The sequence below is a fragment of the Durio zibethinus genome, chromosome 12 (genome assembly GCF_047325235.1).
Source record: "Durio zibethinus cultivar Kanyao isolate XHJ-2024 chromosome 12, ASM4732523v1, whole genome shotgun sequence".
In the NCBI taxonomy this organism is placed as follows: Eukaryota; Viridiplantae; Streptophyta; class Magnoliopsida; order Malvales; family Malvaceae; genus Durio; species Durio zibethinus.
The window spans coordinates 18,946,463-18,958,117 of NC_143173.1; the positions used below are offsets into that span (position 1 = coordinate 18,946,463).

Here is an 11,655-nt window from a genome sequence, read left to right on the forward strand (position 1 = left end):
TTAATATAAAAAATATCACTCATTTTAAAGTTTTAATAAAAATTTGAATTAACAAAAGCAAAAATATATATTTCATATGTTTTAATTTACATAAATTGTAATATTTAATTTTTATATAAAATATAATACAAATATATAAATTATTGATAGTTTATACGATAAAAATACATAAATTTTCAGATCTAACCACAGACACCCCCAAAAGTAGAAAAAAAAATACATCGCAATTATTTCTGTTTACATTAATAGTGGTAGGATACTAGGATTACAAAGCTAGCAGAAAATAAGGTTGACCAAATCTACTATTGTTTTAGACATAAATGCTCTTTCAAGGATAAGATAAAGAGGCAATTCAGATCTAACAAGAGCACTATCCTCGGCCTCTGATTTTTTTTTAGACAGTCACCTCTCTTCAATTTTAACAGGATCATTAGCTAAGTCCTGAATCTCCTTCTTGCTCTTTACCAGACTCCATTTCCTGTTATGAAAATCAAGTTTGTCCAATTCCTCTGCAATAGCCATATAACCATACAGAAGCTGTTCCTCCAACTTGTCACCCTGTATGCCCATTTCCTCAATGCTGCTTTTGCCATTGTTTGATGTTGTTCGGTGAAATTCCACTCTCCCTCGCTTGTTTTCAACAAAATACTTATGAAGTCTCTCTGCCATTGCCAGTCCAGTAAAATTGCTTAAGAACTTCACCACCATAATACTTTGATCTGCAGGCCTCCCAAGGCACACGGTGATTTTTCCCCCAACAACGCCTTTACCTGTCATCATCCAAGAACCAACAAGAGGAAGAAAAAGAAGAGAAAAAAAAAGGACAATGTGTGAAAGAAACAAATTATCAGTCTTGTGTTCTGGTAAAAAAAAGTCCTTCACCTTCACCAATAAGTAGAAAATTTTTAACATTATGATTAACTCCAATTATTCATAGTGCACATTGGCAAACTGATTCAAGTCAACCTTTTTTTTTTCTTGTCATTTTTATTTGTTATATTAGCAGCATAAAACATCCAATTTTTCTATTCCACTCTTAAAACAATACAAACTAAATACACTAAGCGCTTTACTAAATTATCAGGCAAAATTTTCAATCAACTACTCACCTCTTAGAAAGGCCTGCACCCCTTCAATCGGAAGAACCTTCTGTTCTTGAGGATTGTTATTTGCCATGGAAATATTATGGATGACAACAATTGGAGGCCAGAGAACCAAATCCTCCTTCTGAGCAAAAGCTTGAGCTTGAGGCAAGACGTGGGGAACCCATGTTATAGTGTCAGGAGGTGCCACGCTGTCCCACCCCAGCAACACACATATTGCTTTGTGAAGTCCCAAGTGCTGTGCCCTTAACCCAACCTTGTGAGACATGAAGGCATGTCTCACCAGGCGTTGGGTGTCCATGAACTCCTTTGAGTAGCTGTAAGAGGACAGACGTTAGAATAATAGTGAGAGAAAGAATCATCAATGGTAATCAATTTTAAAGAGGAGATACTGATTCAAAGAAAAATTAATCTTGATGTTCACAATATTGATGCTCTCACAGCCATTAAAAATTTCTCAGGTACATAAAGAAGGTAAACAACCAAAATCCTCCTCAGAGAGATTCAAATCAAAATCAAGAACATGACAGTAACATCCAATTACCATCTAGTGTACCTCAAAACCGATCCTTACCTTTTACTTGGGTCAAAAAGTGACATATCTAAACATATCCAATGCTGTTCAACCCAGTTCAAAAGTCAGATATGGTTGTATCCAACAGGGGTACTAATTTTTTTTAAGATTTTCTAAACATATAAAGGACCATATCATTAACATATATAAGCATGGACAAAGAACAAAAAAAAAAAATAAAAATAAAAATTGATATCCCTAATCAAGCAAAGCATCATATTAGACTGCAACCTGACTTTTCTTTCAAAAAAGTAGACTGCATTCACAAATGCTTTAACAAAAATAACTTCAAAAAAGATACACATGCACACGAATACTGAGAGAGAGGAGAGAGATTCTATCAGAACCAAGATGGGTAATTAAGATCAACAATTAGCTTGCTACATGAAATCGCAGTCTGAAACCACTGCAAGAGAAATTAATACATGTTTTTCACAAAGTTGTTCACAAAATTTAAACAGTTTGACCTCTAGCATGATACAGATTATGTAGCTTTATCTCACACTCATTAATTTGGCTGTCTACACCTCCATTTGACCTGCTGCACCAAGGACCCCCCGCATTAAAAGTAAGTAGCAGCATATCTGACTGCCAGTGGTTCACTATCATCCTATCTGCCACATACAAATAGCTCACCACTCAAGTTGTTACTCAAATTACCTAATGAAATCCTTATGACAACATTCTAATAGGTCTTACATTCAGACTACTAAAACCCCTCTATGAGACACAAGGGTACTAAACTTGCTCCTTAACAACACTCAAGGATTCTTAAGGAGCATGAACAGGTTAGGCTCAAACCAAACGTCCTAGATGCCTGTTGCTGAAATCAATCAGCTATTTCTCACAGATCAGTCATGAATGAGCAAGAAATGCTAAAAGTCCCACCCACAATGAAGTCAAGAAGTTGTCCATATTAAGCACACTTGAGGAATCCTCAGAAGTTTCCACTTGACATATCAAGATCAATCAATTTTCAGCAGTTAGCTTACTTACAGGCAAATGTCATCTAAAGCAGAAAAGTTCCAATCTCACTGGATACGCTTCTATATAAAATGTTATAAAGCTTAAATTGATAAAACCGCAAGTCTTGATCCCATCACACGGCAAGCTAGCCAATTCAGCATTTGTTTTTTTGGCCACAAAAGCCAAAACTCAAAAACATTTAAAATGTTCTGAACTTTCCTCTCTACTTTTCTTCTTTTAGTGCATAAAAGCATTCACAATATCTACCGTCGCATGGAGTCACCAAATTTAAATTGCCAACTTGAATTCACTAGATGGTCCACTATACATTATACAAAACCTGCAAATTGTTAGTAAATCATCACTACTAAGACACTAATCTACTTAGGTCGGTGTATTTCTGCTCAGAAGCAAAGGAAGTGGTATTGAACCCTGAAATAAAATTCTTTCTGAGAAACCATCATATGGTCATAGTTACCATTTAAAAAACAGAATGTATCACCAGAAGAAGAAAATCTGAATTTCATTAGTTAAATAACTAAATAATAGTAATGAGATTGTTAGTTTCAAAAATGTTCAGGCGGCCATAAAAAAGTCCTAGAAAGACCAATTAATACAGCGTATAGAGCCTGTGCATGATTACTTCATTGCAGCTTTAAAAGGCACTAGGAAACTCCTCATTCGAACAAAGAAATAAATGAAAACATCCACCCCTCTTTAAAATGCATGTCATAGAAAAGAAAACAGACCTTCTACCACATACGATGCAGAACAAACTACCAGCTTGTCCTTGCTCCTTGTATCTTCTACGAACAGACTGGTTCAAATTTAACCTTTTAGAGTACTTTAAAAACGCTTCATGCACCAATTGCTTAAATTCTTCTGAATCCTCAGACAGCTCAACCTCTGCATAATTCACTAAATCTTCTGTCATGTCACCTTCATTCGCATTTATATCCTCATCATAATCTTCATTTCTTTTCCAAACTTTGTTTTGTTTGTGAAGGTTACTTCTTCTGTCATTGTTGTGTGAAGTATGCCAGTTAAAAGAACCAGTTCTGGGATTTCCCTTGATATATTTACCACTATTTTTGTAAAACCTGACTGGAACCCTTTGTGAATGTGCCAAAGAACCTTGGGACGTACACCAGTCATCCAATTCCAAATCTCCATGATGGTTTTGCCCATCATATGTCCTTCCAACCTTTCTATATTCATTGTGGCCATATCCTTTTGTCCTAGATGCATGTAAAGCAATCCTATCTTCATCAATCTGCTCTTCACTTTCATATGGACCTCCAAAGTCACCAGCTGAATGAAGTTTGCTAGATACAATAGTTTTTGAACTGGGCCTACCAACATCTTCCTCCATAAGATACTTCCTTTTAAGGATCCTCTCTGAGAACATGTCAGGCTCTTCCTCCATTCTCTTTGTTCTTAGACCAAGTCTGCATTGCTCAGAATCAAATTCAGATGCATCAGAATTTATCAATCTTTCATTTTGAAACTCTAGACCTACTCCTCTACCAAAACCATAATCAGATCTCAAATTTGATAATTGACGATTGTGAGATGCATCCAAATGTGATATTTCATAATCTTGTGGTAGTCTTCTTCCAGACTCAACATAGGTGTGTTCTGAACCCAAATATTCCCCACCTTGCATTGATGCATATGATCTTCTCATATCTATGTAGTTTGGTTGCAGAGTATGATCATCCCATATGATGCCCTTTCTTGAATTTCCATAAGAATCATTTGTATTATCAATCCTCTCTACAACATGGTGCAAAATTTTTGGTTTTGACATGTCTCTATGACCATAATCAATTGAAGCATCTTCATAGCTAACTTGAGATTGAGAAGGCATCATCCTTGTTAAGTCCTCATCCAGATATCCATGATTATTACTTCCTATTGCCCTAGGTTTTCTGTAAAGGTACTCCTCATACTCAGCCCTGCTCGGACTATTTGTCCATTGCTGATATAATGACATATTCCTTTTAGCAGCTTCAGGATCTCCCACAGAATCTGTAAGTGGCCTTCGGTTGTATTTATTATATCCCACAGTTTCTGTGAGCTTCCTGTTGCTCCTAAGATATTCATCAGAAACAGGCAAGGGTGCATCATCCTGATATGAACTCAGAAGCTCAGTCCTAGGGATACTAGAAGATGTTCCAGCAAAATCCTTAAGCTGAGGAGTGCTCAACAAGTCCCTTGAGTGAGAAGCTGCCACCATACCATATGCAGCATCCTGAGAATGGAACATGGGTTTATCTTCTTTGTAAGAATTCATAACTTTCCCCTTATTTGAAGGTAAAGTTTCTCGATGCTCAATACCACCTGAGGACAACAGTAACTGTCCACTAGTTTCTGCATAATTTAAGCTTGGACCCACATCTTGTGGCAACCGACGTGGCACTCTTTTAGCAAAATCTTCCACTGGGATCAATTTCTGACCCATCATATGTTCATCAACACTTGTAACTCTGTTTTTCATATAGTCCTTCTCTTTGCACATCCTAGAAGAACCATGATCATACCTGTAAGAACCCCTTACTGTGGAGTTTGTATTATCACCAAAACCGACATGCGCAACATAATCATATTTTCTATTGACAAATCCCTCATCATCAAAATGAGGCCTTTTACGCATTTGCTCATATGCGGGTGATCTTGACCGTGCTTTTTCAGTGCTGCCACCACCCAAATGCCAACCATACGAATCCTTCCCCTCCATCGATCCGCTCATTCGATCCCTAACCGAAGCCCCCCTCCTAGACACATCTAGGGTTTTTGGACTACAACTCCTCCGTCCACGAGGTGGAGGTGACCGATCATTCATCACCTCACAACGCGAAACAGGATAAGGGTCATGAGTACCCACTTCAGCGGCAGTCCTGTGTTGACTACGCAACTTAACAGTCGGAGATAGTTCAACATGCTCCTCGTTTCTTCTAGATTGCATCTTTCCACTTATCAAACACTATAACTTCCCAATATTCAGAAATTGAGCAATAGCCCTAATTACTAGGTCAAATTTATGAACCAATTTTGTACGCCCTAAAAACCCAGAACCATAAAGCTTGGAAGATCATAAAAAAAAAAAAGAGACCAGAAATCGATTGCAAAGACAGATCTAAGAAAAACCCAGAAAGGATTTTTTATTCTTCGAGAAAATTTAAAAGGAGAAAGATCAAACCTTGGGTTTGGTTGGATTGAAAGAACCCATGGATTGGTCTGAAAGCCTTTATTTGAAATTTCTCTCAACGAAAATCCTTACTGTATATATTCTTTTTCCTCTATAAAAATTACATAGATAGATAGAGTTGATCTGATCTGATATTGGGCGTTGAGAATGGGAAGTCAAAGATGAGAAACAAAGAAGATAGTTGAAGAGGTTACTGTACTGGCTAAAGGGTTAGCTTTAACTTTATTGGCTAAAGGGCGGTGCTTTTTAGCTATAACTTTTCTTTGTGGTTGGGTTTTTTTGTAATTTTTTTTCGTTGCTAATGATTTTAATTTTAGCGACGGTTTAAAAGCGGCATCGTCATGATTGAAAATGGAGAATATTGGTGTTGGAAAGTGAATCGAGAAGTTTCGTGTGTGGTGGTGAAAAGAATTGTTTTTGGCACAAGAGATGAAGCATTCACGCTAGGAATCTAAAATACTAATAAACTTGTCTATTCTAATTTCAACAATAAACAAAAAAAAAAAATCAACTGTTCTTTTTCTATGATTTTTTATTGAAAATTATTAAAAATTAAATTTATCATTAAAATTTTAAAAAAATGCCAAAAATTACTTTTGAATTATAATGATCAAATTATACAAATACTCCTTATATTTTATTAAAATAATAAAATTAATCCCAAATAGTAAAATTAGTCCTCCACTAAAAACTATAGAAATTAAATTCCTATATAATAACAATCCGCACAATTTCATAATTTAGTAAAATTGAGAACGTGAGTTACTATCGTCGTTAATGTAGCAGTCGTGGATGTTGATTTTTCTAACATGGCAGTTAACTTTGCATATGCGGTAAACTTCATCAAATGCTGACGTTTTTTTTTTTTTATCCAGTTGAAAAAAAAATGCTGCTGTGAGATCACTTAAAAAAAATTATCCGTCTTTTTTTTTTTTTGTACAGGTGTTAAAAAATTTAGCGCCGCATCAGCATTTTCCCTTTTTTTTCCACCATGGCTTAACAAAAATTCAGGCCAATTTTGAGACTCAGAAAAACTCTACCAGAAGCATCTTAATCCGCCCCTGCCATAATCCACGAAATCTCCTGCCTCCACCGAAAAGCCGAACTCTCACCACCATCATTATCATCGTCTAGCCTTTTGCATTACCATCCACCACCAAAAAAAAAAAAAAATCATATAGCCGCACCACATAGCTGAATCCATTAGACCACCACCCCAACCCACTCACCATCATCAGCAACTAACAACCCAGCACACACCATCAGAACCACCACACAACACTACTCAAAACTAACCCACAGTCCCAAAATCCCAAAAAAAAAAAAAACCTGAAACCAACAAAAAACCAAAACAAACCAAAAAAATACAAAACAAAAAACCACACATCCCCTAGTGGGGAGAAGCAGCGCCGAAGACTAAAAAAGAAAGCTCCACAAAACGTTGGGATTTTCGACTCTAGGGGGTTAGGTTGGTTTTTAGGCCAGATTTTGGGTGAGGAAGGAGATCTAGGCGAGGGTAATACTGAAAGCTGGTGGGATTTGGTGCCTAGGAGGAGGGTGGTCTTGGCTTCGAAACCCGCCAGTTCTTGACTTAGATCTTGGGAGATTTGCTGGTTTTTGGGGAAATCTAAATAGACAAGGTGAAGAGAATATTGAAAGGAACCGTTTGGTGTATTTTGAGGGTTCAACCGGCGTCAGTGAGTGGCAGTCGGCGGAGGAAAAGCGACCAAATTCTGGGTTTCAAGCTTGAAGAAGGGACTTTTTTTATAGAGTTGAATCTTTTCTTTTCTTTTTTTACAAAAATGAGATGAAATGATAAAAAAAAAATATATCTTTTATAGTTAATAAAAGGTCAGATGACCCCCTGCGGGTAAAAAGAAAGAGAAAAAAAGATAAAATCCACGGTGGAAAAAAATGCTGATGTGGCGTTAAATTTTTTACCACCTGTATAAAAAAATAATAGATTGGTTTTTCTAAGTGAATGGACAAAAAAATTTACCACCTTAATATTTTTTTTCTCAAGTGGAACCAAAAAATTTTTTTTTTTCACGTCAGATTTAATGCCCAAGTGTATTAAAAAAGTTCATCACATGTACAAAGTCAATTATCACGTCGAAAATGTCAACATCTACATTAACTACAATAACGACAATAGTAACTCATATTATAAATTTTATTAAATTATACGAATTATTATTGTATAAAGATTCAATTTTTATTGTATTTAGTGAAGGAATTAATTTTATCATTTTGATAAAGTACAATAAGCATCCAAAAAAATTTAAGCAATTATAATTCAATAATAATTTAAATTTTTAATATTTTATTAGAATCAATTGAATTTTTAATTTTTACTTTAATTTAATTGAACCCTTAAATAAAATAAATCTAGTCATGTAATAAAATTTAATTAATTAATTTTTATGTTATAATTAATTAAAATCTTTATAGAGATCTCGTACAGAGAGACAAAGAAAATAAAATTTTTATTTTTATTTAATTTTCACATATATTAATTAAATCATATGATAAATTTTTATTTATTTATTAAAATCACATAAAATTTTATTTTAATTTATAAAAAAATTAACAGCATTAAATTTTAATTTAAATAAATGCTCAAAAATGCAAATAAATGTTTAAGGGATTAATTAATTATAATAAAAAATAAAAACTTAAATATTTTTAATTATAATTTTAAAAAAATTTTATATTCTTTAGTCAAATTAAAATTTTGACTTTTTATAAAAAAATAACACAACTATTAATAAATTTATACGCAGCTATGAGTTACAATTTTTTTGCCATTTATGGAATACATTTTCTATTCCCTACATAATGATTTGCATAAATCATTTATAATAAATCAATTATTATTTATAATTCAAATAATTTATAATAAATAATTTATTATTTATTATTTATAAATTAATTTTCTTTTAATTTTTTTAAAACAAATCATTTATTATTTCATCTACATAAATATAGTCATGTGAAAATTTTGTCTGCCTGGTAGAATAATAAATTTTTAATTTCAGTGATAAATATTTTTATAATTAAAAAAAAAAAACCTCTGCTCAAGTTCAAATCCTCCCCAACATAAAATAAAAATAAACAAATGTAAATAGAAGATATTTGTATTTTCCTGCTTAATCAATTGCTTTATTTCGGGCCCAAAGAGGTTAACTGGGCCTAGCTTTTCTTGACTTCCCCGTGTCTCCACAGCAGAAGCCTAGTTTCCAAGGCCCACGTAAACCCCAAAAAGTTACTATCTAGCAACCGCCTCGCCGCCTTAAAAACAAAAAACCCTAGCTTGTTCTTCCTATTGCTCCTTTCTTCAGTCTCCCTCTACGCAGCAGCCATTTTTGCTTTCAGGTGCGGTAAACGCTCTTTTCTTTCTTTCTTTTTTTTTTATCTCTTCTCCAATCTTTGATCCTCAAACTTCTTCTTTGATCTTGGTGAATGTTATTGATTTACATTCAATGTCCAAAAATGAATCTGAAACGATTTTTTTTTTTTGGGGCTTATCGGCAAGTTAGGAACCCATTGTTTGTGATGTTCTAAAATGCGTGCCCTTAACTTTTTTCCTCTGCTTGCCTCTATGCTAGCTTAGAAAAAAAGTGGGTTTTGGTTGAAACGAAATTCTTCAGTTTTTATGTTTCTATTTGAATAAGATATTATAGGAAATTGGTGTTTCATGGAAGATAATGCAAGAAGTAACCTGGAAGAATGATATGCTTTTTGTATGATTTTGTTTTGTTGCTGATTTAAAAAAAAAAGAACTCTAAATAAATTTTAATTTGTTGATTAAAATGAGCAGCAGCAGCTTGTATTTGGAAGGATGGTGAGGGTCAGCGTGTTGAACGATGCACTCAAGAGCATGTACAATGCAGAGAAGAGGGGCAAACGACAGGTCATGATCAGGCCTTCCTCAAAAGTTATCATCAAATTCCTTTTGGTCATGCAGAAGCATGGTTTGTTTCTATATAATCTCTATCCTTTTTTTCAAGTATTAATCTGATCTATGGTAATAAGAAGTTGATGATACATTAACTTTTTTTATTGGCGTTGCAGGTTACATTGGAGAGTTTGAGTATGTTGATGATCACAGAGCTGGTAAAATTGTGGTTGAACTGAATGGAAGGCTGAACAAGTGCGGCGTGATCAGTCCTCGTTTTGATGTTGGAGTCAAGGAAATTGAGGGTTGGACTGCTAGGTTACTTCCTTCAAGACAGGTTAGCTTAGAAACTTCTTGACATTTTAATCTCTGTGTATAATGTTTTCATAAGATATGTTTTTTATGGAAGGGCTTTCAATAGTAGTATATTCTAAGATTAAGAAACAAATACATTTGAAGGTGGAAACAACTTTGATTGATGCATCATTATTTGTCTTTCTATTGAGTGGCATGTCTTAATTTTGTTATTGTTATATCCCGGTCATCTGGTCAACATCTTGGCCACCAAGTCAATACCTGTTGACCGTTTTGTTGACAGCCACCTTAACTATTCCATTATTTGAAGGTGGAAATACGCTTTGATTTATACATCATTATTTTGTCTTTCTATTGAGTGGCATGTCTTAATTTTATTTTCATAGTCCACTATATATGATTTGATGGTTGACATAAGTTTATGGAAGGTTTATTCAACTCAAATGAGAGTTCTTTTTTATACATTTTATATGTTTTATCGTTGCAGTTTGGTTATATTGTGCTCACAACATCTGCTGGAATCATGGATCATGAAGAAGCCAGAAGAAAGAATGTTGGTGGAAAAGTACTTGGCTTCTTCTATTAACTCAAATTTCTGAGAGTTTTCATGTTTGATTTCTCTTCTCTCTGAATTGGGTAGTCATCTAGAATTAGTATATTGTATTTTGGGAATCACACTGTGTTTTGTTTATGATGTTTGAGATTATGATTATTTTGCTTATGTTATCAAACAGTTGAAAGAGTTTTTCTATCTGGAAGTTTCAGCTAATTAATTTCTATTCCATGCTTTTTCACAAATTCTTCTAGGATGAAGTTAAATATTTTGCTTAGTTCTGATTTTCATTTTTGTGATTGTTAGGTTTCAAGATACATATAATCAATTTAACATTATGCTGAAGAGTTGAGAATCAAATCCATTCTTTGGACCTTTATAACTTAAATAAACTCCACAACCACAGGTTGATTATAACACTCTTCTGGTGATTGTTGTTAGGCCTGAGTTTCTCCTAATGCACATTTTAGGCTCCATTTGACTTGATGACATGATTTTCTTTATTGAAAAAAAAGGTTCAAATCCTTTTTTCATAATGGAATGGAAAAAATTATAATATTAAGATTTTAATTTCAGATCGATTAGATTTTTTTAAGCCATTATATGAATTAATTGAGTCAAATTCCGAGTTCATAAGGATCAAGATTGTTTGTTCCTTTGTATTGCATGATAAGCTTATTGCTAAATATCTTGGGAATACATATGCAATCAAAAAGGTGTGTACAAAAAAAGAAGTGGAATTCTATTTACACTCACATTTTTACTCTATACTCCCCACCACTATATACATCCCAAATTCAAACTTAAATTTCATATTATTACTAAATACACCTCATTTCACAACAATTGATTTTTCCTTCATACCCGTAACATTTTTTTCTTTCATTTCTCTTCTGCTTTCTTCAATCTCAAACTCAACTTAACTTTAAATTCATCAAATTAACTTCAAAATTATGTGTTTTTTGGTCTTTCATCGATTAAAAGTAAGATTTTGAGATTTATTTCGTTTGATTTGATTTAAATGCATGTTAAAAT

The 11,655-nt window shown here is 33.7% G+C and overlaps 2 protein-coding genes across 4 annotated transcripts; one reads left to right on the top strand and one right to left on the bottom strand.

Annotated features, from left to right (window-relative positions):
* Positions 1-123: 123 nt before the first annotated feature.
* On the bottom strand, positions 124-6,180 carry LOC111296036 (uncharacterized). The gene is made up of 3 exons (XM_022890047.2): positions 3,393-6,180; positions 1,110-1,420; positions 124-770 (listed from the first exon to the last, which is right to left on the bottom strand). Exons 1-3 carry the CDS (start codon positions 5,609-5,611, stop codon positions 403-405), a joined length of 2,898 nt encoding a protein of 965 aa, XP_022745782.1. The 5' UTR covers positions 5,612-6,180; the 3' UTR covers positions 124-402.
* Positions 6,181-9,096: 2,916 nt separating this feature from the next.
* On the top strand, positions 9,097-10,865 carry LOC111296189 (small ribosomal subunit protein uS8z/uS8w). 3 transcript variants are annotated; one of them, XM_022890320.2, is made up of 4 exons: positions 9,097-9,229; positions 9,675-9,828; positions 9,929-10,089; positions 10,555-10,865. In XM_022890320.2, the coding sequence occupies exons 2-4, from the start codon at positions 9,696-9,698 to the stop codon at positions 10,651-10,653; spliced, it is 393 nt and encodes a 130-aa protein (XP_022746055.1). In that variant the 5' UTR covers positions 9,097-9,229; positions 9,675-9,695; the 3' UTR covers positions 10,654-10,865. The 3 variants fall into 3 exon arrangements, with proteins under 3 accessions (XP_022746055.1, XP_022746056.1, XP_022746057.1); XM_022890321.2 differs by having other exon boundaries at positions 9,117-9,229; positions 9,672-9,828; XM_022890322.2 differs by having other exon boundaries at positions 9,162-9,229; positions 9,678-9,828.
* Positions 10,866-11,655: the final 790 nt, after the last annotated feature.